Here is a 24,832-nt window from a genome sequence, read left to right on the forward strand (position 1 = left end):
TGATATGTGCCTGGTTTTCATGTCAGACTATATCTTTTATGATATATAATCAAGAAACACTACTGACATTTGGCAATTTTAGTTATTCTTATTTCTGCCATATGATGACATGCTTCGCAGTGGCGTGCCTCTAAGCATATTTTTGAATGTACACAAACAGTGATGATCCTTTTTCGTGGTGTTTGAATAAGATTCTAGCATAAAACTTCAGCAAACAAAGTTTTCTAAAATGCTTTCCAACTTAAATGGCATTCAGCCTGTCTTCTGTTCCAACATTTCCAAGCTGAATTTCTGCCACTCGTTCAGCACGACTTTCGTGCATGAAACCCACCTATGAACAGCTCAGGTATATCAATGCATTCTATACAGGAAAGGTATTATTTCAAAGTTTACTAGAAAACCACAAGCAATTCAGTTTTCTACAGCTGCATAACTGCTGCAACTCTTGCCAGAAAGGATACAAACAATCGATGTAGTCATCTGTGCAGCCAAGGTTCCAACAGGTATTGACTTTTGGGCATCTGCCAGGTCACCAGAACGATTTGATCCAGCCATAATGCCTTTCAGTGAGGAAATGAACAAGAATAGTTACAAAGGTTATAAGCAAGAGTTAGGAAGCTTAAACCATCAAGTGGCATTGTAGCTTAGCATGAACAAAGTGACTGTTGACAAAGGCAACATGCAACTGAAATTTCTTTAAACCTTTTTTTGTCTTTGGTGATCTTTTTCGCAATATTCACACCAAGTATTTGCATTGAAATAGATGTCTTCAGAAAGCAAATTTGCCATTATTTTCATGCATTTTGCATTTTTTTTACACCTCACATATTTTGCAGAAAAATTTCTGTCTGATCTTACCTGTCAAAAACAGTCATTTTTCCCATGGTAACAAAAGAGTTTAATTACTGACAGCAAAGGAAAACAACTGATATTGCCTACAAGACCACAAGTCATGAGAAAGCAAGCTCCCTCACCAGTGACTGAAGGGAAGAAGATGGCCACAAGGAAGGTGAAGGAAGTGGTGATGTCACACACAATCTGGATGTATGAGTCGCTCTTGGATGGGAAGTAAGACTCATCTGATGAAGAGACTACTTCTCCTTTCTCCTTAAACATGACAGGAATGTTCTCTGAAAGTAACACAAACAACAGAAGAAAAATTTAGGAAGCTTTCAATGCATGCATATCCTGAAAGCTTTCAAAATTTATGTGTTTGTAAACCTAATTGTGTAAGGTTGGCAAAGTTGTTCAGTTATCTGAGTGAAAGGGTGCTACAATGTTAATGTAGGTGAACAGGAGAGAAATCTAGCAAAAAGATTACACCCACCAGACATTACTGATATGTACCATCAGCGTCAAATGAAACGCGGACAAATGAACTCAAGCACTAGCAGAAAGAAACAAAAATAATTGCGGCTGGAGAGGAAAAACAGGAGTGTCATATTAACACTTCCAAAGGGCGGTCTTTCCGTCCGCGATGCAAATAGCAGCCATTCTTGTATGCTGCTTTGCTTGTGCAACATCTTCCAGTTTTGCAGTTCACGTTGAAATTCTCTTGTTCAGGTTTCATTTGACGCTGATAGTACACTACCTAAAAAGCAGATGAGAAAATGTTCACATATGGTTTTTAGTATATGTACTTTCGTGGACAAAAGTCTTTAGGCAACTTGGGAAGCGATTTAGGCCTATAGACACTATGCTTCTCAGCGATCATTTCATTTCACTACTAGATTAAAGAATGTGAGTTTGACTTTCAACTCCCCAAGTATGGTCTTGATCTGGCAGCTAATAATAGAGCCATCAACTTCATCTGTGTCTCATGTGTCTTAGAGACTTTTGTCCCTGACTCTACATAATTAAGAGTCACTCATGCCTGGCACATGCTATAGGAACATATTTTAGACAGTTACAAGCTTTATCAGAGTTCACCGAAGCTAGCGAAGACTCACCAAAGAAGGCACTACTAGCCAGACCAGGCAGCGCACTGCGCAAGTGTGCCTCATGTTCATCAAAATAAGGGTAGCAGGTGTGGTCTTCCTCCAAAGATTTATTTTCATTCTCCTTGCAAAAGATGTGCCACAGTGAGTTGGAAACATTGCGGTCTTTGGTGCAGTTGTAGTCACCACCACTTAAAATGCGATCACCCAGGACACAAACCCTGCAACCAAATGCATGGTTAAAACTGACAGCACTACAGAGGAGCTAGACAAAGCTGGAAATATTAATCAATGACTGATTTATTGCATGGCTTCTTAGAACCATTGCACTGACAGGCTAGGGGAAAACTGGAGGTCCTATCATATGCCTGACTCTGCAGTGATAGCACATATTTGCTTCAAGCCAGGCTGCTTATTGAATATATAAAATAAATATGTAGTCATTTATGCTTGTTCTTTGTTCGCTTTTTAAAAAACAAAACTGAATCTTTTGGAGTAGTATCCACACAGACTTACTCAATGCCTGGCTTTCCAGCATAGTTGACAAAAGCTCCGACATATACGGAAGTGATGGAGACGAGAACACAAAACAGGGCTATGGGTGCAAGCTTGGAGACAAAGGCAACTCCAATGAACACCACAAAGGTCATCAGCACAAGCAAGATGGAGCCATAGGTGCGGAAGTTGTGGTACATGACCTCCTGGTCCTCCCGGAAGTCTCCATATAGGGACATCTCAGGCACCAGGTAGTTCTGTGAAAAAAAATAATGGTGATGTAATGATGCACACATTCTGCAGACGCATCTGCCTGAAGATGTACAGCTGTTTGAAATTAAACAGATGAACAGGAAGCAAAAGCCATTTTGCAATGAATTTTGAATTTCAGTACTAACTTGTTTTAAAACTTTGAAACTGAAAGTCAGTTCAGATATCATGTGCATGGGGGGAGCCAAGGCACTAGAACCACTAGGTTTATAAGAATACTTGCGAGCCACAAAAGTATGTAAAGACAGCATTGCGACAATGCTTCAACCCTACATGTGAGCTTAGATTTAGATGCCTCTGCAAGTTACGAGCACTCAATTACTGCCTCCCGCCCCCTGCCTACATTCAGCCCCTGCAACACATCCCTGTGTCATCCCATATGCATATTTGTAACCAGTGTTGCAGTAGAAAAATATTTACCAAAAATATTTCAACAGCGCCAGTAATGTACATGGCTGCTGCCACAGTGGTCGCTAGGTAGAAGAGGATCCCTACAGCACCTCCAAACTCCGGACCGAGGGACCGTGAGATCATAAAATAGGAACCACCCGCTGCAAAAACACAATAAATACCAAATTAGTGTCTGAACAAGGTGTAAAAAAAAATAAGCATCAGATCTATAATGAAACTGCTTGCAACATCATGTTTCTGAAACATATTAATTACATTCTGAGACCAAAAGCTGCTTCAAAGGATTTAAAGAGTACTTTGAAGTTTCCACGCATTATACTCCTTATCTGCATGCTGTGCAGGTTGAAACAATGAAGATCACTAAAACAGGAACCCCTGAGCATATACAAGACAGACATGTCAGGAGTAGTAATCAGCAGAATGCACAGCTTTTTAGTACAGAGCAACCTGATTACTGCTGTTTTTTTTTTCATTTACTTGTCTCTAAAAAATTTTTCATGATCTTATATTACAGTCCACCATATGCTTTAGAACCACACAATTTGCCTAAGTCAAATTTTCATGAAAATTGTGATGCGTATTAAGTTTCTGCAGCTGCATAATTAGCATCCCACTAAACCCCACTGTATAGCTAAATAAAAACTACTGACAATTTTTTGACGACAGATTCATCCAAATCCAGATTCTGAATCTGTAACCTGATCATTTCTAGTACAATACTGCTACCAATTTCACTAACCATTCTCCTTAGTTTTACTAACTGAAAACAGTGGTATTTTTATACAGATACCAAGTATATGCTCAGTAAAGAAATGCATCACTTTACACAGAAACTTAAATGAAAGCATACAGTAGCTATTAAAAACCTCGAAGGTGAGTTGCTCGAAATGGTTAGTGTTCTGTAAGGAGACAGTCTGAGCTACAAATCTTATGTTCTTTGCATGCATATCATCTCTGAAGAAGAGCAACTCTTATGGTGTTTTCGACTGGTCGCTTTAGATCGCTCTAGAGCGCTCTGAGAGGTGACCGCACATTCGGCTGGTCGAAACCGGCCGCTCTGACTACATTCAGCGGAAGTCGGAGTGGCATCGAGATGAGTCCACGTCACAGAGCCACTTCCGCCATTTCGAAAGCGGTGCGAGGCCTCGGCGTCCCCTACGCGTAGGCAGAAGCAAGTGTAGGCTTTTGACGCAGTCACGCTTCCTGCGTTGTGTTTCGCGGGTGCCGCGCTGTGTGAGGAAAAATGCTCAAGAAACGCCGGATGAGCATATACGCTAGGAACGCGGTCTGTGTTGCTGTCGCATGACAACAGCGATTCCAGCAGCAGCTCAGACGAGGACGACAGTGCTATCCACAAGGCGATGTTCAAAAAATTAGCGTCCCGTGGGACGGAAAGCCGGAGTAGCGATCGATACAGGCTAAGCGGTGACCGCGATGCAAACTGTGTGCGACCACGTGCGGCTAAAGGTAATCAAGGGACCTTACGTGCGGCCACTGTTTACATATCCGCAGTGATGCCGCGTCATGGTTCAGGAAGTTACGTTCTCTTTCTGCCCCCTGCGCTTCCGCTCTGAAAACTCGTTGACCATTCGGCTTGCCTAGTCTCGCTATGCGCTCACAGCAAGAGCGGCTCCAACTCTGGCCGATCCTAACCGGATCGCGGGAGCGACCAGTCGAAGACACCATTAGTAAGTATATGCACTCGCCCAAAACACCACATAATCCCTCAATAAACTTAATAAAAAAATATAAGAAATATTAAGTACTTCTTAAATGGAAGTGATCAGGGATTGAGCTAAGGTGAAAATATTCATATGATGGCATAAGATCACAGTTGTTGACAAATCAGCATAGATTAGTCCATATTTAGAACGAACCCGCAGCTGCACGGAGTCACCATAAAGGAACAGCTCTTCATTATGTTTTCTAGTCTAATATATAGCTTCCAATTATAAAATTCAGAAAACAAAATTCAAGCTGAATGAACTTACCGGGTACAATTCCATTGGTTGCAATAGCACTCAAAGAAATACAGGTCGTAAATGTCTGCAACAAAACCACAAGCAGACAAAAGAAACACAGAGTTAAAATTTGGACACGAAAAAAAAGCAGATTTTATTCGACACAAGCAAACTAAAATTACAACTTAGTCATAGGCGCCAACTGGGGGAAGGGGGGCATCAGCCGCCACCCCCAAAAATTTGTCTGGGGGGCTGTGCCCTGTGGAGTTTCAGCGATGGGGCGAGGGGCCAGCATGTCTTCTTTCGTGTGGTTTTGGACCATTCAACTAAACAACTACAGTTACCTAAATGCACAGCCTTAAGCACTGCCTTAAACAGCCATATGTACATAGGTTTCTCTCCAATCAACAAAGAAGAAAGATGACAACACTAAATGTTTTATGTCCAGTTCACCATCATGAAATCTAACTGGCAACGGGTGCTTTCCGAATGTCTTCTGTTCCCAATCTTTGAGCGGAATCGCATGAATGGCCACTTGATATGTGCATATTTTTCTTCAGTGTTTTCTGAAACTTCGAACTGTCCCCAAACACCCAAATCATGTCTTGACCCAAAACATCAACTATGAACGTACCTTTCAAAATAAGCCATCTGTAACCCCAGCTTTTGCTTTTTGCTTGAACAGCACCTCACAGCACTTTGACACCTATTTCTGTCTTTTTGTTTTGTATTGGGTTTCGTAGTTCGTATACATTTTTGAAAGACAAGTTTATAATCCATCTTTAAAGTTTGAATTGTTAACTTATTGTGGAAATGTATGCATTGCTCAGTGTTTCTTAGACATGAACATTTTAAAATCTCGTTTTGATTTCTGAATATTTAGGTTATTGTGGATATGTTTCTACTGCCCAGTGGTTTCACAAAAATGAGTTTGTAATGAGTTTGTAATGTATGAATTGTTAGCTTGTTGTGGAGGTGTTTGTGTTGCCCATTGTTTTCTCTCAGCTTGAATAAGGACATCATGAATGTATACCAATAGTTTATGCATTTTTCAGTTTTCGTTCATTTATTTATTTAGTATCTTAAGAGCCAAGGGTGATTTTTTAAACATTTTCGCTTGACTAAAGACCAATAAAAATTGTCTCTAAGTTTGTGTTGTTACATAAGTTATGCTTATATAGCCTCTCCGTCTGTGCATATATCTCTTACCAAGGAGCATGTGATGGGAGCGGGAGGCAGAAGAAAGGGAGAGAGAGAAAGGAATTAATGAAAAAGAGAAAGGGTGCTAAATGCCTCCCCCTTCCTCCGGCATATTGAAAACTCGGCACCTATGATCCTAATTAGGGCCACTATAAGGTCGAACTAGCCGAACTCGAAAGTATAAGAGGCTGCCACATCAAAGGCTGTGACTTTAAACGTGACAGCTTTCCAAAGGCAAAGGTACAAGCCATTAAAACACTAAACATCTGTATCCCTCCGGACCTCTCGTTTTGAACTGGCTACCCTCATTAGATTTACCTAGCCAACTCATGGACGAAGATAAAATTAAACAGAAACTGCATTCAACCGTGCGCACATCCACACGTCGTGGGCACGGCGAGAAACACCATAGTTATTTCACATTTTAAGCCCGTAGCAAACGGAAGCCCTTCCAAACTTGGTACACCAAGCCGGCTTCGCCGCAGAAAGACTATGTATGCTGTGAAGCCAACTTGCCTACACTATGAAGCTATAAGAAAAATATATATAATAGGCGCGGCAAATGGGGCAGGGAGATGGTGGGGAGAGATAAAAATAACATGGTCGGCGAAGGGAGCTCCATTGCAGTGAGCGACGGCACGATGAAGGCAGGCGGCTAACTTACCACGCAACAACACATGAACACGGTGAGGAAGGCGACGGGGACGCCGGCTGTGCCGACAATCCATACGAGACGGATGAAGAAGATGACACCGAAGATGTTTTGGATGCAGGGGAAATAAACACCCGCCAACGTCCCAAGATTGGCTTTCTGCAAAAAAAAAAAAACGCACGCGTACAAGGCTGTGAGCAACGAACTCTGCAGTAGCAGCACGTAATCCATATTGCCAAGCTTCAGGTCCGTCCGCAACCATATCCTCCTCAGACACAAGCAGAAGTTAGGCCTAACGCGGGGTCTGACGAGTGTATGCAGCATTTTACAACTTTTTAATTATCTAATGAACGAAAAAAAGTCAGTTTATAAACGGCCAGCGCATATATGACTTCAAAGACAAATTTTATTCGCGCAAACCGCTGAAAATGAGCTAATAACAGAGTGAAGGTATGGCGCAGGGACATGCATGGTGGTCACGGCTAGCGGACTAACCAACCTCCCAAGGAAACTCGGAAAGAAATCCCGAAACCGTAAAACGAACCCTGAAAAAACCTGTTCACATCTGCACAAGAGACGACAGCTTGCTCTAAAGTGCGCTCATTTGTGCAAGAACAGAGTTTTTGGGTTGCGGAGAAAAGGTCCATAAGTACGTTGAGCAAAGGTGTTGTTGGCAATTAAGTAACCAAGGAAATGAGCAGGCAAGATGTATGAGCACTCCACGATACGCTGCACGCTTAGAATAGGGAGTACTGTTAACAAATGCCTTCCGCTTGCTGGATAGACTCCAAGGTTACCAATCCGCGTCCAAGTTCGCTCGATCGGGACGTGTCACATTATACAAAGGGGAAAACAATTGCGATCAACCACGAGCGGCTGTAAAACGAAAGCCTCGCGGCTTTCTCACATCGTCAGATTGGAAGAGTCCGTGCCGCAGGGGCGAGTGCGGCCACGCATACTCGCCACGGGTTATTTTTAAAAGTTTACTCTAAAGGGGAAGCGTCAGTGCCGACCTTCAACAGATCGATATAAATTCTCGCTCAGCGGGAGTCAGTCACCCCCGCCCCTTAAACCCGCCCGCAGGTTAAACCCGCCCGTATGGGCATGATCCAGCAAACAGGAAGTACGTCTTCATAACCAGCGGCCAAGACCGCTGAAACGTTCACTAAAGTTTTTCCTTCTTTTTCTCTTTCTCTCCTTCCACAACTTACGATATCGCTCACGCTACACGCATCATGGCATGCGACGCGTCGCCACTATTAATAGCCCGCTTTGTGACAACATCCGTTGGCCAGCATCTGCCGCAGAGGCTTCTTTCTACACGAAATCACGACGCACAGGTACGAGGGACATGCTAGGGAACACTCAAGTCTCGTTGAAGGATCAAAATTTGTCTTTACTTCTGCGTTGCAAGTGGAAGGGCATTATAGGATCTTGTGTCCACAGGAAAACCACCTAAAAAAAAAAGAAGTAATACTTGAGGAGTAATCGTTGACTGTATACGTCGTTAAAATGTTCCCTTTCATATTTCTGCACGAACGCCGCGCTCATTCGGAGAGTTACAGAAGAGTGCAAAATATATACGAGAGCCCAAAGTGATTCACTGCGTTTCCAGCGCTATACTTGACATGTCGTGCTTTGTAGGTAATTTCTGGAGAGAAAAATGCAAAATGGACGGTGCAATTAAGTGTATACCCAAAGATGGGAACCTCCATATGAAGAAAAACGCCGTAATAAAATTTCTCCTTCTTCAGTCTATCTCACCCAACCCATTTCTAATTCATTCCGCAGTGAAAGACAATGCAGCAAATTAGAACATGCTTCGAGGCGGTGCTTTGGGCGAAAGCGTTCCTCAACGGCTGTGTTAGCAGAAGTCCACTCTAATTATTATGCCAAGTTTTTCAGAGAACCTTGACACTATTTTTTTTTAAATACTCTTTCTGAGGAACAAAAATTGTTTCTGCGGCATCGTAATACCGGTGCTTTCGGACATCAGAAAAAAAAAATGAATCATGCTATTTTTAGAATTTCGAAAACGCGATTACTCCCTGCGCCGTGGCTCAGCAAATTTCGGCCATCTCTCGGAATTCGAAAAACGCACGCTGGATGTTTTACGCGCAGCGACGTTCACCAAAACGCTGGATACACTCCGCGGCGATCGTGCCACGCGACCTTTTTTTTTTATTCGAGAAGTGTGCCATGAGGCATAAGTTGAAAAAGGAAAGGGGGGGAAGGAATGCACGGGATTGAAAGTTAAAAGAAGGAGTGAAGAACCGTTGCTCTGAGGTAGTCGCAGAGGTTGTTAATGAAACGGTTGTCCATTGTCCACTTCACGAAGTCACTTTCGCGGTTCCACCGCAGGCCAACCTCCCTGAGGAGCCGTTTTCTGATAGCAGCCGTCGCTGGGCACGTCCACAACAAGTGCCGCACATCACATATGTCTGGTGCAGCGCTACAGTGAGGGCACCTGTCAGGTACTGGCAGATCTTTGGCACGCCACCGATGACGGACAGATGGTGTCAGAGCCGCCCCTGCCCGAATCCGGCGCACGGATACCTCCTCCTGCCGAGTAAGACTACGGGGGAGAGGGTGCGAACACGGAGGAATTAGAGCGCGTGTTCGCTGGCGCAGAACTTCGGAATCGGAAACGTGGGACAGGAACGGATTTGGGGGAAGAGGAAAAGGTGGCGGATCGTCTAATGTATGAAGATGAGTCATAGCATCCGCTTGAATGTTATGTGGATCCTGGGCATGGCCGCGAATCCAGTGTATGCGCACAGGACATGGATACTTTGCGCAGAGCACATGAATAGATTGTGAAATCTGGAACGTTCGTCGAACAGCCTTAAGCTGTTTAAGGGCGGCGCGGGAGTCGGTGTAAATGTGAACTGTATTGAATGTTGGAACGAGCGGAAGGGAAGCAATGGCATTGTAAATGGCTTGAAGTTCCAATGCCAGGGGAGTGCACGTATCCGCAGTATACGTCGCACAATCGCCCCACTGTTTCCCACGCGACCTTTTCGTCCCCGCCTCGGCAGGAGCAGTGAGCAGCGGCAAGCAGCGCAGCACGGGGAGCACGGGCGGGGCAGAGGAGGTCACGTGGCACGTGCGCCACGGAGTGGAGCGTTTTGATGGACGCCCCGCCGCGGTGGCTCAGTGGTTAGGGCGCTCGACTACTGATCCGTAGTTCCCGGGTTCGAACCCGACCGCGGCGGCTGCGTTTTTATGGAGGAAAAACGCTAAGGCGCCCGTGTGCTGTGCGATCTCAGTGCACGTTAAAGATCCCCAGGTGGTCGAAATTATTCCGGAGCCCTCCACTACGGCACCTCTTTCTTCCTTTCTTCTTACACTCCCTCCTTTATCCCTTCCCTTACGGCGCGGTTCAGGTGTCCAAAGATATATGAGACAGATACTGCGCCATTTCCTTTCCCAAAAAACCAATTATTATTATTATGGACGTCGCTGCGCGTAAAACATCCAGCGCGCGATTTTCGAATTGCGCGAGAAATGGCCAAAATTTCTTGAGCCACAGGGCCAAGGGCTATTACAGATATGGCTATTACTAATGGTCAGCTACAAATCTCTAATTGCAACCAGGTGCCTATCTGTAATAGCTAAAAAGTTAATTATTAGAATTTAGTTATCCGGCTTAGTAGCAAACATGATCCATCTCTTTCCTGACGTCCGCCAACACTGTATACTTTACCGAAAAAGCCATTTTTTAAAATTAGTGGCGGGTTCCCCTAAAACACCTGATAGTTGGAACGCACAATTAGCGGTAGTAGTATTAATAAACTTTATTTGGCTGCAAAATTTAGCCCCAAGGAGGCCGGCGGCTCGTCACACCAGGGTCAATTGATCCTCCGGTGCGGACTCCAGCCAGGCACGCCAAGAGACGAGGAGGTTCAGGATAATGGGGGGACTGAATGGCGGCGGTACATAGGAAAACACAGTATGCCAGGTTAGCGTAAACAGAGAGAACAGTTCGGGCAAGACGGAAATGGTAGGGTAGAGACGCGCCGGAGTGGTGAGGACATTTGTTTGCACTTTACGCAGGACGTGGGATTCGGTGATAGAGAGGGAGGGATGCGGCGCCGGAAGACGGATAAGATTATCCCGAAGCTATACCTGTAGTAGCCCTTCAAGTCATGCTTGTATATATCCGCCTCGTCACTAGTCGCTGGGTTGATCCAGGGGATTGCCGGAAACCGGCTTTGGAAATCGCGGGCACCCGCCGCGGTGGCTCAGTGGTTAGGGCGCTCAGCCAGTGTTCCCGGGCTCACACCCGGCCGCGGCGGCCGCGTTTCGATGGAGGCGAAACGCAAAAAGGCGCCCGTGTGCTGTGCGATGTCAGTGCACGTTAAAGATCTCCAGGTGGTCGAAATTCTCCCGGAGCCCTCCACTATACGGCACCTCTTTCTCTCTTCTTTCACTCCCACCTTCCTCCCTTCCCTTACGGCGCGATTCGGGTGTCCGCCGAGATGTGAGGAAATTACTGCGCCATTTCCTTTCATCAAAAAACTAATTTTCATTTTTTCAAATCGCGCGGAAACCTGATGAACCAGTTCATTACCGGCAGTCCCTAGATGACCAGGTATCCAGAGCAGAACGACCATGACGGGCGTATTGTTAAAAGGGCAGCGCCGAAATCATCTCGAAGATCGAGAAGGATGCTGCGAATTTGAATGGAACGGAGAGATGCCTGAGATTCTGTATAAATAGTATAGTTCTGTGCACGTGGGAGTTGCATAAAGTAGGCGGTGGGGCGACCTTTCCCTTGCGCTACAACACACCCTCAAACTCTCATCTGCCCTCAATACTTTTTATTGAGCCTCCCTCCTCCAACTCCCCGTCCATACATCTAACCAGAGACTTTATGGCACGGGTCTGTACCTCCACCTCCAGTCCCTAAACAACCTCCACCGGGAACGACCGGTCGCCCGCCTGTCCGGCAACCTCCAGATACGTTGGATACTGCGGCAGGCCGGCATCCTCCCCATCCACTTGCCCCCTTCACATACAGGTGCCCACAAAAGTTTTCGGAACACGAAGATTGACACAAAGCCTAGCTATTGCGCAGCGCAAGCATGCAGCCATGATCTGAAGGCCGTGCTTTGTAGTTCGTTGCGCGACCTGCACAATGCAGCCCGCAGTGCTAGGCTGCACTTCTAGCTAGTGAGAAAATACACTTTTCGTGATTTCGGCGTTCCGAAAATTTTGTGGGCACCTGTAGCTGCACTACCTCTATCCTCCAACCTGGGCATCGCGCCCACCCTTCGCAACATGCAGCCTCGGCCGCCAGGCCCAGGCTGCCCACCACAGCCCACTCTTCTCTACCCACACTGTATAGCATATACGGACGCTTGCTCTCTGAGGGGGCTCAGGCGCCAGAGCGTACGTCGTCTGCTCTCCACACTCAGTGGACCCCACAACTGAGGCGTGTAGGCCTTTTTCCAACGCGCTGTTTTCTAGCCTATATTGGCGCCAGTTTTTCCACATTTTTAATCGAATAAACGCTCGCTAAATTATTTTTCTCCGCTTGGCGTTGTTCGCGTTTCCCGAGATTACACGGAAATAACTGAACTTCACAGGCAGCAAACTGAGGCTTCAAGGATCGGCAATCGCACCTGCCCCCTCGCTCGGCTAGCGCCTCACGTGTGCAGACTCGACCACAACGCAGCCACATAGACGAGCAAACGCGAGCACCGTTTCTCGTACCAAGCCTGTTGGATTTCACTCTCCGTGCGCGCTCTCCAGACAAGTGGATGCTCGACGCAGTGGGCGTTCGTATCTCCCTCGAGCAGAGAGACCTCGCCTCCCGAAGGCAGCGAATGTAATTGGTGCTCGTCGATTCTTGTCTTCGACTTAGGCCCCGCGTACCCTCTTGCGTTCATCTCTTTCGAAGAAACTTGGGCGATGGCATAGTAAGTGCTTCCCTGCCCTCACGACAAAAGGTAGCGTCACACGAACTATAAAAACGCGCCCTTTCGCCTCGCTCATTCCAGGCCTTGAAGGCGAGCTCCCGAGTGGCGCGACGCTCTGTGGATTACGGCGCGTAATGCAGTGTGACTGATCCCCAGCCTTCGTTCATATGCGGTGCGCGCGAGCTCCGAGAAGCATCGCTCTTCCGCACTGCCCGTCAGCCAAGCGCCCGCTGGGCGTCGTGGCGGGGGCGGCAGGATTTCGGGGATTGCCGAGAGTGCGGCGGGCGGCGCTCCTTTGGTTCGAGCTGCCTATTTTCTTTCTGCGGATCTCCTCCAGAGGCGTCGACGACAATGCTCGCCTCGGCGGTCGCTCTTATCGGCTCTCGCGGCCTGCGTTCGTAGATTACGCTGAGCCGGCGGCGAGAGATGGGCCGCGACACACACGCGCGCGCCGCGCAGGGAAGCTGCTCTGGTTGCCAACTCGTGCACTTGCGGTGCTCATCTCGAAGACGCGCGGTAAACTTCACATTGGCGGCGGCGGCATTTCGACGGGACTCAGCAGCGCAAAAATGAATCCCGATTCAAGGGGAACGTTGGCGCTCGAGAGTGTAGTACTGTCCTGCAGCGCCCTAAGGCTGCACACCCTGCCCTTCCATACCAGCCCTGTGGCACGCTACTGTGGCACGCTACAACCATCGCAAACACGTCGTAGGAATGACGTAACTATGCTGGTTTTTCGCGGGTGGTTTGAACATATAAGGGTTTCTGGGCTTTCATCGGCGATTTTCTCAGCAACGCAGCCACCTTTCCGCGCTGAAAAGACGTCGGTTTTGTCGTCGGTAAACTATCCACCTTGCTTAGTTTGATATTTCTCTTTAGTGTCCCTTTAAAGCGGTATCAGGCGTTCAGTTCGAAGTGGCACGAAACGCAGGAGTACCCGTTGCAATGTGTGCTGTAGGCATGGCTAAGAAAGCTGACGCCCAGCCTCGCACGACAGAGAAACAAAGAGGCCGGCGAACTCGACTTCGCCGCCACAGTGCATATGTTTCATTGAGAAGCAACCTGTCTCGTGGCTGCATCTATACATTACTACTTCAGTTCCGCAAGAAAGAAAGAATATCATGTGAATGCTCTAAGCGTACGCAGCGCACGAGAAATTTACCTGCAACAAAAGCTCCCGTTTACAAGTATCAAAAGAAAAAAGAAACTAAAACCCAAACTACTCAATCATACGGACCTGCCCCTCCGAGACAAGATGACGTAACAGCAAAACGCGCGTCGACAAGGATAACTCAACGCAGCAGCCCCCGCGAAGCAGAAAAGTATAAAATGAAAATTTAAAACGGTTTCGATTTTCTCTTCCTCGTTTCGTTGCGTTTCTGGGCACTATAGGACGATATTCAAGCATTTCCCCATCGTTTCTAAGGTCTTAAAAACCTAGCCGCAAAGATTTCCGGCTGCCACCGGCACAAACTTGTGGAAGCCTCGCGGCATTTACCGGCCTTCACCGTTTTCGTATTATATTCAGCTCTACTCATATATGTTCCCACATATCCCACATATATATGTATCCGCAGGAAGCACGTACGAAAATACTTGTTCTCTCTGCGTACCCTCTTGCGACAGCCCCGCTAATGCGTGCTGTTTATTATCGGCGGTACGTATGCTGGGATATGGCATCGCTTTTGATTTTCCTTCACTTGCCCACATGGGGAAAAAAGGTGGGCGCAGTATCCAATGCTGTCCATGCGGCTATCGCGTAGACGCCTTTCGAGTACGCACTTGCGCGGGGGGGGGGGGGGGGGGGGGAGTCAGCGTCGCCACGCGCAACGGCGTCATCCTCAAAAGGACAGTGGGCGCACGAGTGAGACGAAGACAGCCTGAGATAGTCTCAGCACATGGACGCAATCAAGACCACGAGGACATGCTTGGAGTATAGCCTCAAATCGAATGACTGTGGACGGCGACAATACAGTCGTGCGAAACGTGCTCCGATAGTTTTTCCTCACATTGCATTGGATGACACGAAAAAGATACGTGGTCCCGCAGCCTCACCAGATACGGACGCTTACCTTTAGCGTTTTGCGGTGGGCGCACGCACAGAGTTTTATGCTGGACTCTCGTGCAACGCCTGCTTAGGTATAACAAACTTTCTGCAAAATTAATACCTGGGACTTGGTTCTCGCTAAAACGTCAACCGCACCCAAAGTTCGCCAATGGCAGGCATACGGCCGGCACTCCTGTAGGTACAAGCCATCTCTTCAGCACTCGGCGAAAACAACTGCGCGTCCGCACAGTGCCGCCAAAATGGGGCGATTCTGCCGCACGTTTACCTATGAGCGTCTGAGCGCGTGGAGGCAGCCAGCGTCTTCCGACTGGGACACGTAGCTCAACGAATATCAGTGCTCGTCCCAGCAGCTCGTTGTCACGCTAATGAGGTAAAGAAAGGACCGCTCAGCTCATATGTCGAAACGGACGATGCACGCAAGCAGCGGCCGCGCAAAGCAAGTGACAACCTCCTTTGTGCAGCGTGCATTTATTTATCCCCGAAGAAGCAAGGACGCCGTATTCTCTGCAACTCCCCGAGCAGAGCTCGATCGCCATTCGCTACCTCCCAGACGGTCTCGCTGGGAACAAGCACTGCAGCTCCTGCAGCGGGAGACCCTTTCTTCACGCGGAACAAATGACAAGAGAAACAGGCTGTCCTGACCTTCATTGTGTGGCGGTCGCTCATGTCACCGCAGCACCGCATTCCAGAGCACGCAGCTGCCAAAGTCGCTACCTCCTGTATTTACGATGCCGACGGGCCCCATTAGTCTAGACGGCGCCTTACTGAAGCGTTTGCTGTGTGGCGTGCCGACATCCCGTTTTCAGGCGCGCTTGCGTATTCGAATGGAGACTTTTAATTTAAATCAATCCGTCTTGCGATGTACTGAGCAGCCGCTATTCCGCCTACGTGTGGGAAATTTTTGACGCTGCATTGAGCTTACGCTGTACGAAAAAAGAAGGCGACTTACATGTGCGTCTGCGGAAAGTCACCACAGGCGCATCGGAGAACGAATGAAGACGAGAAGAACCTCGGCAGACATTGCGCACACACTTCCAGAGCATGGCAAGCCTGACTTTCTTGACCCGACATTACAAAAGAGCCGCTGCGATGTGCGGTTATGTAAGAAAAGAGCAGCCACAGATGCCACGTCGACTGACTGTTCACTGCCAGTATGCAGTCAATCACTCGGTGGTTAGTGCATGCAACGGTGAAATGCGTTACGCCAGCGTGTCAAGACGGCTTTCACGTGAAAGCCTCACCGTCTCGAGGGAGAAATAGCTAGCCTTCAGGCAAGGAAATAACTGTTTAAAATAAAGCTAAAGGCACTTTGCGGGACGAATGCGAAACGCAACCAGTTTGGTAAGAAAACTGCCACGATTATCGAAAGCGAGCGGCCCTACGTAGAGGTGCACGAGGCCTTCGTCGTGCCACCATTGCTTTTACCGCGCACGTTCCGCTGCACCCCGGGCATGCAGGCTAGTATATCGCAAAGCAGGGCATATCCCCCTGCCCTTTTCCAGGCCACTTAAGGCCAAGGACAGCCGCGCGCTGTGCATTCTTGAAAACGACGGCGCAGTCCGTCGACTCGGTCGTGCAGCGACTGAAAGCTTTTCCCGAAATTGAGCCCCGCTACCGGCGTTTCCGTCTCGAAGGATTTCAGCCGCCGCAATCACTGCCAGCTGGGTGGGTTCATCGATGCGAGAGGAGCCCCGCCGCTGACGATGCTTTCTTTTCAATATGCGAAGGGCGCCGCGAGCGGTGCAGTATCGCCGACGCTCACGCGGCCGGGCCCAGAGCAAGCAGTCTCCTGGCTGGCACAGAGAGAGAGAGAAAGCCAGTCAGCACAGAGGCACGACGTCAAAAGTTTATGTAAAGCATATTGGCGAGCTCCCACCAATGCCCTTACTGATTCCTCGTCGCGCAATGCAGTGTAGTATACTATAGCCGCTTACGGCTCCGGACAGTAGGCCGTATGTTTCTGTGCCCTTGCAGGGAAAGAAACGATACGATGTGATGCCTGGTCATTTGATGGATATCTCCAAATTAAGTACGAAGTAAGCACGCTCAGCAACAGCTCAACGAGAGTGGAATTAAAACGAAACTGCGGCGCGGTTCCGCTCCAGTTGGGCCACTAACGAAGGACTTCGCACGCAGACTGGACAAGGTTTGTCCGCTAAGACGAACGCACGGCAATGTAAAATTTTCATTACGCTAGGTTACACATAAGTACTTAAAACAGCAGCTTCAACACGAAGGTCATTTCCGTTTCAGAGACAGCTTCCGCAGCTCGACGACCACGGAGCCTGTGTCCGCCGCCAGTGGTTCAACCGCTTTAGTAAAGCAGCAAGTTGGGCTAATTGGTGATGGCTCATGACTGGAAGAACGTTTATGAGATATACAAGACGCTTACAAACCACGAAAAGGACTGCACAGGTTCCGTTCTTTTCGTGGTGTTTTAACGCCTTTTAGCGCAGTAACGTTCTTCTACCGCTTTAGCCTGCTGCGTCACCCTTACACTACAGAATGAGAAATGGATTATAGTAGACTACTCCTGGGTGCCAGAAAAAGCCAAGGGTCCAATTTTCAAAGCTGGTGGCGCGTAAGAACGGTATGCGGTTGGCCGGCACTTCTGCTGCCATGTTCCCCGGGCTGACAAGACTGCCCAGGTGAGAAGAGTTCAGCCCTTGATTTATTCGTGTGAGCACTGGCAAATGTACATTCCACTTAAGCGACAGCAACCAGTGAGAAAGAGTACAGACATCGAGCGTAGGTGATAATACTTTCTCAGACGACTTCTTTGCACTACATTCAAGAACTCAGTGGGACAAAAAGTAAATACAACAAAAGTAATTCGACAGTGAGCCACAAACTTCGCACACTTCAGCTCCCACAATGAAACTTAATATTTTTTTTAATTTAAGAGTTTCTCTTGCTAAGATTTTCATTCAAAGAGTTTTGACGACAGCCGTACACGCCGACCGGAGCAGGCTCAGCCAGACATTAAAAAAGTTATGAAAGATCGCGTACACTACGAGGAACAGCTCTTATACCACTGCCAGTTTGCTGGGATCTACAAAACTGCGCTTACGCCTTGCGTTTATCTCTTGCACCACATTGCTACGCGATTTACTTCCCGAATTAGAAATCTACTCCATAAAAAAAAGTTCTATCTTAAACCGATTACCGCAGCATTTCGGCAGGGCCCGACAACGCACATGCGAGCTGGCCTAATCCTGTTAGCTGCGTGACACACAATTGTACGCTGCACACTCCGAGAACGAGAGACGCGGAATGCGCAAAATTAGATTACCGCAGAAGTTTCGACCACTTACCGAATACGAGCTTTTCATGGGTCTTCTTTTACGGGTATGATTATTTCTTCTTATTTAAGAAATGTTTCCGGGACAAGCAGAACTCGAGGGGAGGCAATTTGTTCAAACAGCTTCCGGAAGAAAAGCAACAAATCATGATATTTTTACCCGCCGGCATTTAGCCGAACACTGGTTCACGCAGCCTAGACCCGTACAGAAACACCCAACACAAGTGCACGTAACAGCTCAGAAACAATCGGTGCACAACTGGCGAATTCGCTTCATCACGCTCGACTTAAAGACACGCGGTGTCTCAGAACAAAAACTGAACACGAACAACGTCTGACGAAAGTCTGAGCAAACGTTACGTACAAACGCCTGTCCCAAACTAAGCGATATTCGGGGACCATGGCCTATTCGTATCCAGAGCGCCATCGCTCGCAGGTGCTTAATACGGCTGACTGCGTTTCGTAAACCTGCTTAGTTTTCACGCCATCTCTGCTCGCATGATTAGCATCAAAGTCAGAAGACGAGATTACTTTACTGCGACTCTGGCACAAAGGAAGAGGCCACAGTCGCAGCCGACAGACGATATGAGCTGCAGGTTTATTTTACCCGAAACAAAATGCTCAAAGCAAGGAACACAGCGGACAAGGTACAGATTTTTTGCGTCGCAGTCGACGTAAAAGCGTCGCGCTGACTACGCACGGAACTCCCTCTTTCGATCTCGTGATCTGTTCTTTGTTCTTGGCTGCACGGTACGCGAGAGGCACCTCTCGATGTCAAATTCTGCTTCGCAAAGAAGCAAGTGGCACGTTGCAATGTCCCGAACCCTCACTGAGCACTGCCGATTTCTATAGGATTTCTATTCATCGTATTTCGAGCTATCTTCTGTTCGCTAAGAACGAGATAGAAACACTTTCTGCAGGGCCATTCATTTCAGCAGCCCTCCGTAAGCTCCCGTTAGAACGGTCGAAACTACACGAACCTTATCATCAAGTATCCTTTACCTCAGTGCTTCACGCCCGACTAATGGCGGGACTGCGAACTTTTAATAGAGAATGTACAGCGTAGGTAGGATGTCTTTTATTTTTTTTTACTATGCGGTTTAACGTCCCCAGGTGACACACGGGCTGTGAGGGGCGCCGTATAGTGGAGGGCTCCGGATTAATTTAGACCACTTGGGGTTCTCTAACGTGCGCTGACATCACTCAGCACACAGGCATCGAAGTATGGCCGTCGCGGCCGGGATCAAACTGGCGACCTTGGGACCAGCAGCCGAACGCCGAAGCCCCTGAGCCACTGCGGCGGGTGTTTTGTGAAGTGGAACATGTCAAAGTGGTCCCTATGACATCGCCACGTGAACATCTCAAACAATGGCATGCGTGTTCAGCACTGAATCTTCCTTTTGCTAATGACAAGTGGCGCCACCGTTACGGCAGACTGGAACGTGGGGAAGCCAACTCCACGAAACAAAAGAAACGTCCATAGGGGTCACGTATCGAAGAACCAAACCTGCCTCCTACACCCCAACCTTCCTCAAAAGATCGTCTTTCGGGCGTCCCGCTGCGTACGCGGCGCGATCCCAATGCTCCCGCATCATGATCAGACTCCGCCACGGCAGCGGAGAGCGCAGTTAATTAAAGTTCATCTGGCGCGAGCGCGTCTCGCTTCCGGACGCCATCACGGAGGCGCGCGCGCTTCGAGAAACGTCGCTATTTGGCCGCGGTGCCCCGCGGCGACGAGCGCTCCCGTTTAATCCCGCCAGCTCCGGGGTTAATCCCGCAGAACCTACGGAGCTTTCCCGCCGTTCAGGAGCGTGCGCCTGTTGAGCTGCTCGCACGCATCGAGGACGCCCACTGCGAGCCGGGCCCATTCAAGAAAATCGAATTCGCTTCCCGAATGCGCGACACTTGTGGTTGCGGCTTCTTCCTTATTCTTTCTTTTTTAGTTTAACTACCCGCACTGCTTCGTGGCTTTCAAGCGAAAAGCGGGGCACTTGCGAAAAGTCCATCAAACTTCGACATCGAAGGTTTCGTCGCCCATTTTTGCCACGGAAACGACCCAGACACGAGAAGTGAACTCATGCACATGCACGGCTTCACCGGGTGCCGCTGCTGCACGTACACCAACACGTTATACAAACTTAAGAGCCAATAAATCGTTTCGTGTAACCCTCTGACATCGCTATACTGACCATATGCATGCGCTGCTCACGGGCAAAATGCTGTAACGATTCCTTTCCTTACTCGCGACTCAACAGCCTCGTCTTGGATACCAGTGCTGGAGAGCGGGCTAGCTCTCAGCTTTTACGTCACAGGCTGCAGCGGCCAATAAAGGAAAGGCAAAAGAGTGGATCCGGAAAAACAGTCGCTACAAAATGCGGCCCCTGTATTCACAAACATGGTCTAATATTCCGTTTAGGTGGCATGCAACGACCGCTACATGGCTGGATGGCAGGAACGGATTGCCGTCGCACTTGGCGCAGCAGTATGTCAGCACCATTTCTGACACTCCACAAATCGTGTTTTGTATTCGCTGTTCTCACGAAATGCAACAAAAACGCGCCCGTAGCCTATATACGACGACGTGAAGGAACAGCAACGCACAGCTCAGCCTCGCCGTGCGAGAAACGGCTTGCCCACCCCAGAAGAGCACTCAGCATCCTTTTCACAGTTAATCACTCGACAAACGCGTTTCTCGCTACACTGAAAACCGAGCTCAGAGCCGCGGCCCGAAACAAATGGCGTATCCCGATCGGCTATCAGGAGCAAGTGTTCTCGCTCCACAAAACCGCAGAGCGTGTTTCAACGGGCATTTTGAAATCAGATCCTCAGTTCTCATTGGACCACGACGGATGTGTTGCCCCTTGGCGGGTCCGGAGAGCTGCTCCGAAATTGAAAACGTCAAAAGTTACATCCTCGCGCAAGACTTGCCTTCCTCCGCAATACCCAAATTCCTATTTCTTTTTTCATTCGGGCCAGGCCATTAAGGAATCCGGGCTCCCAGCCGAATCGCGCCAGCCGGCATCGCCATCAACGCCTCCGCTCGTTCACTTCCCGTGAACTTGTGGAGAGGACTATCGATGTTGTCCGTATCGATCCCGGAGAGAGCGCGACGCGAGACACAAATGCGACGAATTCAAGCGGCACGCGCGCGTCTCTGCGCCGAAGTGGCGTATGTTTGCGGCGTGTAGCGATGAAAGAACTCCGATGCATCGATTACTTTTACGCCACGCTCCGAACGAGCCGAGTGAGCCCTGTATGCACACAAACGCTCGAGTGAGAAGAGTGCACTTTCGATGCCTAAAGAGCAATGGCAGACGACGAGGGAGGAGAAAAATTCTAAAGTGCACGCCGAACAGGCTTCCGATACATCGGAACAAAACAAAGCGAAGAACAACCCCGTGTGCAGCGGATATAGCGGTTAAAATAGATGCCTGGCTGCCGCAAGCGCCGCGCATTCGGAGCAAGGAGAACGAACGCGGTTAGGAAACGACGAGCGGCGTAGCGGGTATCTGTCTCATATATCGTTGGACACTTGAACCACGCCGTAAGAGGGAGTGAAAGAAGAAAGGGGTGCCGTAGTGGAGGGCTCCGGAATAATTTCGACCACTAGGGGGTATTTAACGTCCACTGACATCGTACAGCACACGGGCGCCTTAGCGTTTTGCCTCCATAAAAACGCAGCCGCCGCGGTCGGGTTCGAACCCGGGAACTCCGGATCAGTAGCCGAGCGCCCTAACCACTGAGCCACCGCGGAGGGTACAACTGGGAACAAAATCAGCTTTTGTAGCGAGAGCTACACTACGCCAGCTCTTCGAGCTTTCAGCGTGCCACCCCTTGAGCTCCGTGGCGGCGCCGTGGTAACGTGGTGCGGAGGCGCGGCGCGCCGGCGAAACGGAGCTGCAACAGCTGTGCGCATGCGCCGCGTCGAGTGGAGGGGGAAAGTGGAGAGGGGGAGAGAGTGAATCCACTTCAGGGACGAGGATGAAGAAGGAACGCCCAGCGAAGCGGATGACTGCAATTTGACTGAGCGGGTTCCACTCGCGTCGCTCCATGTTTAACCAGAGCTAAACCACAGCCAATTTTTAATGTTTTACGGTATCAAACAGGCCACAGGCATCAAATTTCTTGAGCTTATAATTACTCCTCGTGATTACCTTCTTGTTTAATTAACAAGAAAGGCTTTTACAACGGTTTAGTTTTTGTAACGGAGGAATCCTGTTCGGCGGTCCTAAATGTGAGCGGAGCTTAACTGCAGACTTCAGTTGTATCTGTCTGTTATCATGGAAGAAAACTAAAGGACCACTAAGCGCAGCTCAGAGATATTTTGCATACTTAATGAAATGTACACGACCCACAAATTGTTCAGATATACTTGCGTTCTGTCAATTACACCAGAAGCTATAGGGCCTCTAATATGCGTCATTTCTGTCTTTTTTTTTGTCTTTTTTTAGAGCACTGGTTCTAATTAACTAGCCACTGCAGCTGAAAACAGCTATTGAAATCACAAAATTGACCTCCCTTCTAAATAGTGCAGAAGCAGTTCTCTTTTCAGTGCAGTTTCGTCTTTTCGAACAACTTGACAAAGGCAGCCTTAGTCGAACAAAAGACGTTTTATGCACTCTGTATTTTGGTCACCCCAAACGTATCAACAATAACTGACATTAACATCGCATACCACTGAAGGGTAAATACGTTTCTTTTTCCAATGAGCTAAAACTTATTTTTGTATCGCACGCTGGAGGGCCACACAAATGGCGCGAACATTGTGAAAAACGGCCAGCGTGGGACCTGCGACCGCGCGGGCTGACGAAAACGAAGCAGCACCGACTGAATCACTGCGCAGCAAAACTGGTAGCAACTCGTAGCGTACGTCGATACATTATGCAGTTGCAATTGCAGTCAGGAGTTGCACTACTTGGAGAGAACTGAGAAGTGAAGCTGGCGAGGCTTCGGAGAATAGGCAGCAGCTAAAGAGCACCATGGCGAGCGACCTTGTCTCATAGAGCTCAGGGCGCACACGGAACTTTCCAAAAGGCGATAAGGAGCCTTCACACATATATACTTCACGCGGTGAGACAGAACGTTAGCATCTTGCTTCCGATGACCAGGGAGCACAGCACGGCAAAACTAGCCACTGTCGAGACGGCCATGCGCGCCACCACGTGCCCGTCTCAAGTAGAACCGGATACCGACCGCGCTGCTGAGGCGTAGTAAGCACGCAGGCGCGCAATGCCGCATTCGCCTCAGTGGCTATTTTATGAGGTAATCGGGGAAGTGCTATGTACACTTCTGACCACAAATATGTCATGTACAAAGAAAAAAAAAAGAAGCCGGTTTAACTCGAAACTCAACCCTACTTCAGCTGAAGCCGCAATTTGTGACAGATTCAGGAATGCATATCGTCCCATCACTGCCCGCATTCGCTCCCACCAATAAAGCAGCGCCCCGACTCAAGCGCTCAAAACTACCTGCCACTTAGGCAGCCACAATGTGGGCATTTCACTAAGGCTGCCTGCCACAAGCCGCCTTCACCAAAGCTTCTCTCTAATTTCTTTTCATGTCACAAGCAGATTCCCGGAATTCTCTTTCCGCTAGCCGTCGAGGCTCAAGACGCTTCGACAAGGGGGGCGTAGAGTTCGCGTCTCTCGGGAGACAGCCGGGAATGCGCTGCTAGACCACGCCGTTAACCGAGTGCGGAATGCCGAGTGGAGCGGTGGGCGGAGAGCGCACTTCTGGCATTCCGCTTCACACGACTGAGGCTGCGAGCAGCACGTGATTTCAACCATACGGCGCCAGATGAGCAAGTATCAGGTCGCGCTATCCGGTCATGTGCCAAAGGGGCACGCACCGCGTACATCGCGTTCCGCCTTTCAAGGAGGAAATTATTTTCTGTTTTTAAGTGCAAAAGTGGCGCATATAAGTGGAACCAAATAAGTTTTAATGAGGATCCTTACTGAGAATACTGCTGCATAAGCAGCAGTATTTCTTCTTTTGTTCAACGAAAGTTCCAGGTACAAAAGGCTGAAGAAGGTGAGCAGGAACGGAAAAGTGCAGTAATTGAGAACTACGCGCACTTGCTTAGAAGCTGAAGCGAAATACGCGTTCGAAGTCGACGGTCGCCGATTGCTGCCTTTTACTGCTGCGATAACGCGAGATCGACGCAAGCACGGAGAGCAAAAAGAAAAAAAGAAAACAAGGAAGGGTCGCATGATCAGGATGATCAAGGATGATGAACGAAGCACTTCTATTGCTGCACCAGGCGCCAACAGCGCTGCGCAGTAATACTGCTGCACTAATGCCAACGTGACGTGCAATCACATCGGCGTGCAACCTAGTTATAATCAAAGGCTGACTGGCCATTACTGGAAGGCAGAATGGGTACAACGAGATTTCCCAAGCTAGGTTAGTCAGTGAATGGTTTGGGCACCGCTCCTATAGGCGTTGAGCGCCTGCAGTAACATATAAAACGTCTTGATAAGCAGGCATGCGCGAACACCACGAAAGAAGGAAAAAAGATGATCCGCGCGGCAATTGTGCGCATGCGATTATGTACTATGGAGGCCAAAATTTTGCGGGACGCGAGTGTGTGTACAAAAATTTATTCCGGCCCAGT

At 48.6% G+C, this 24,832-nt stretch overlaps 1 protein-coding gene across 1 annotated transcript in view; it reads right to left on the bottom strand.

The window, feature by feature from the left end:
- Nucleotides 1-24,832, bottom strand: part of kcc (solute carrier family 12 member kcc) — a 179,006-nt gene that overhangs the window by 29,199 nt on the left and 124,975 nt on the right. The window contains exons 2-8 of the mRNA XM_077647406.1: nucleotides 6,939-7,085; nucleotides 5,105-5,159; nucleotides 3,123-3,253; nucleotides 2,454-2,689; nucleotides 1,950-2,158; nucleotides 975-1,130; nucleotides 462-560 (exon numbers count right to left, since the gene is read on the bottom strand). Coding sequence (XP_077503532.1) covers nucleotides 462-560; nucleotides 975-1,130; nucleotides 1,950-2,158; nucleotides 2,454-2,689; nucleotides 3,123-3,253; nucleotides 5,105-5,159; nucleotides 6,939-7,085 — 1,033 coding nt within the window. The remainder of the gene's footprint in view (nucleotides 1-461; nucleotides 561-974; nucleotides 1,131-1,949; nucleotides 2,159-2,453; nucleotides 2,690-3,122; nucleotides 3,254-5,104; nucleotides 5,160-6,938; nucleotides 7,086-24,832) is intronic.

This window comes from Amblyomma americanum, chromosome 1 (genome assembly GCF_052857255.1).
Source record: "Amblyomma americanum isolate KBUSLIRL-KWMA chromosome 1, ASM5285725v1, whole genome shotgun sequence".
In the NCBI taxonomy this organism is placed as follows: Eukaryota; Metazoa; Arthropoda; class Arachnida; order Ixodida; family Ixodidae; genus Amblyomma; species Amblyomma americanum.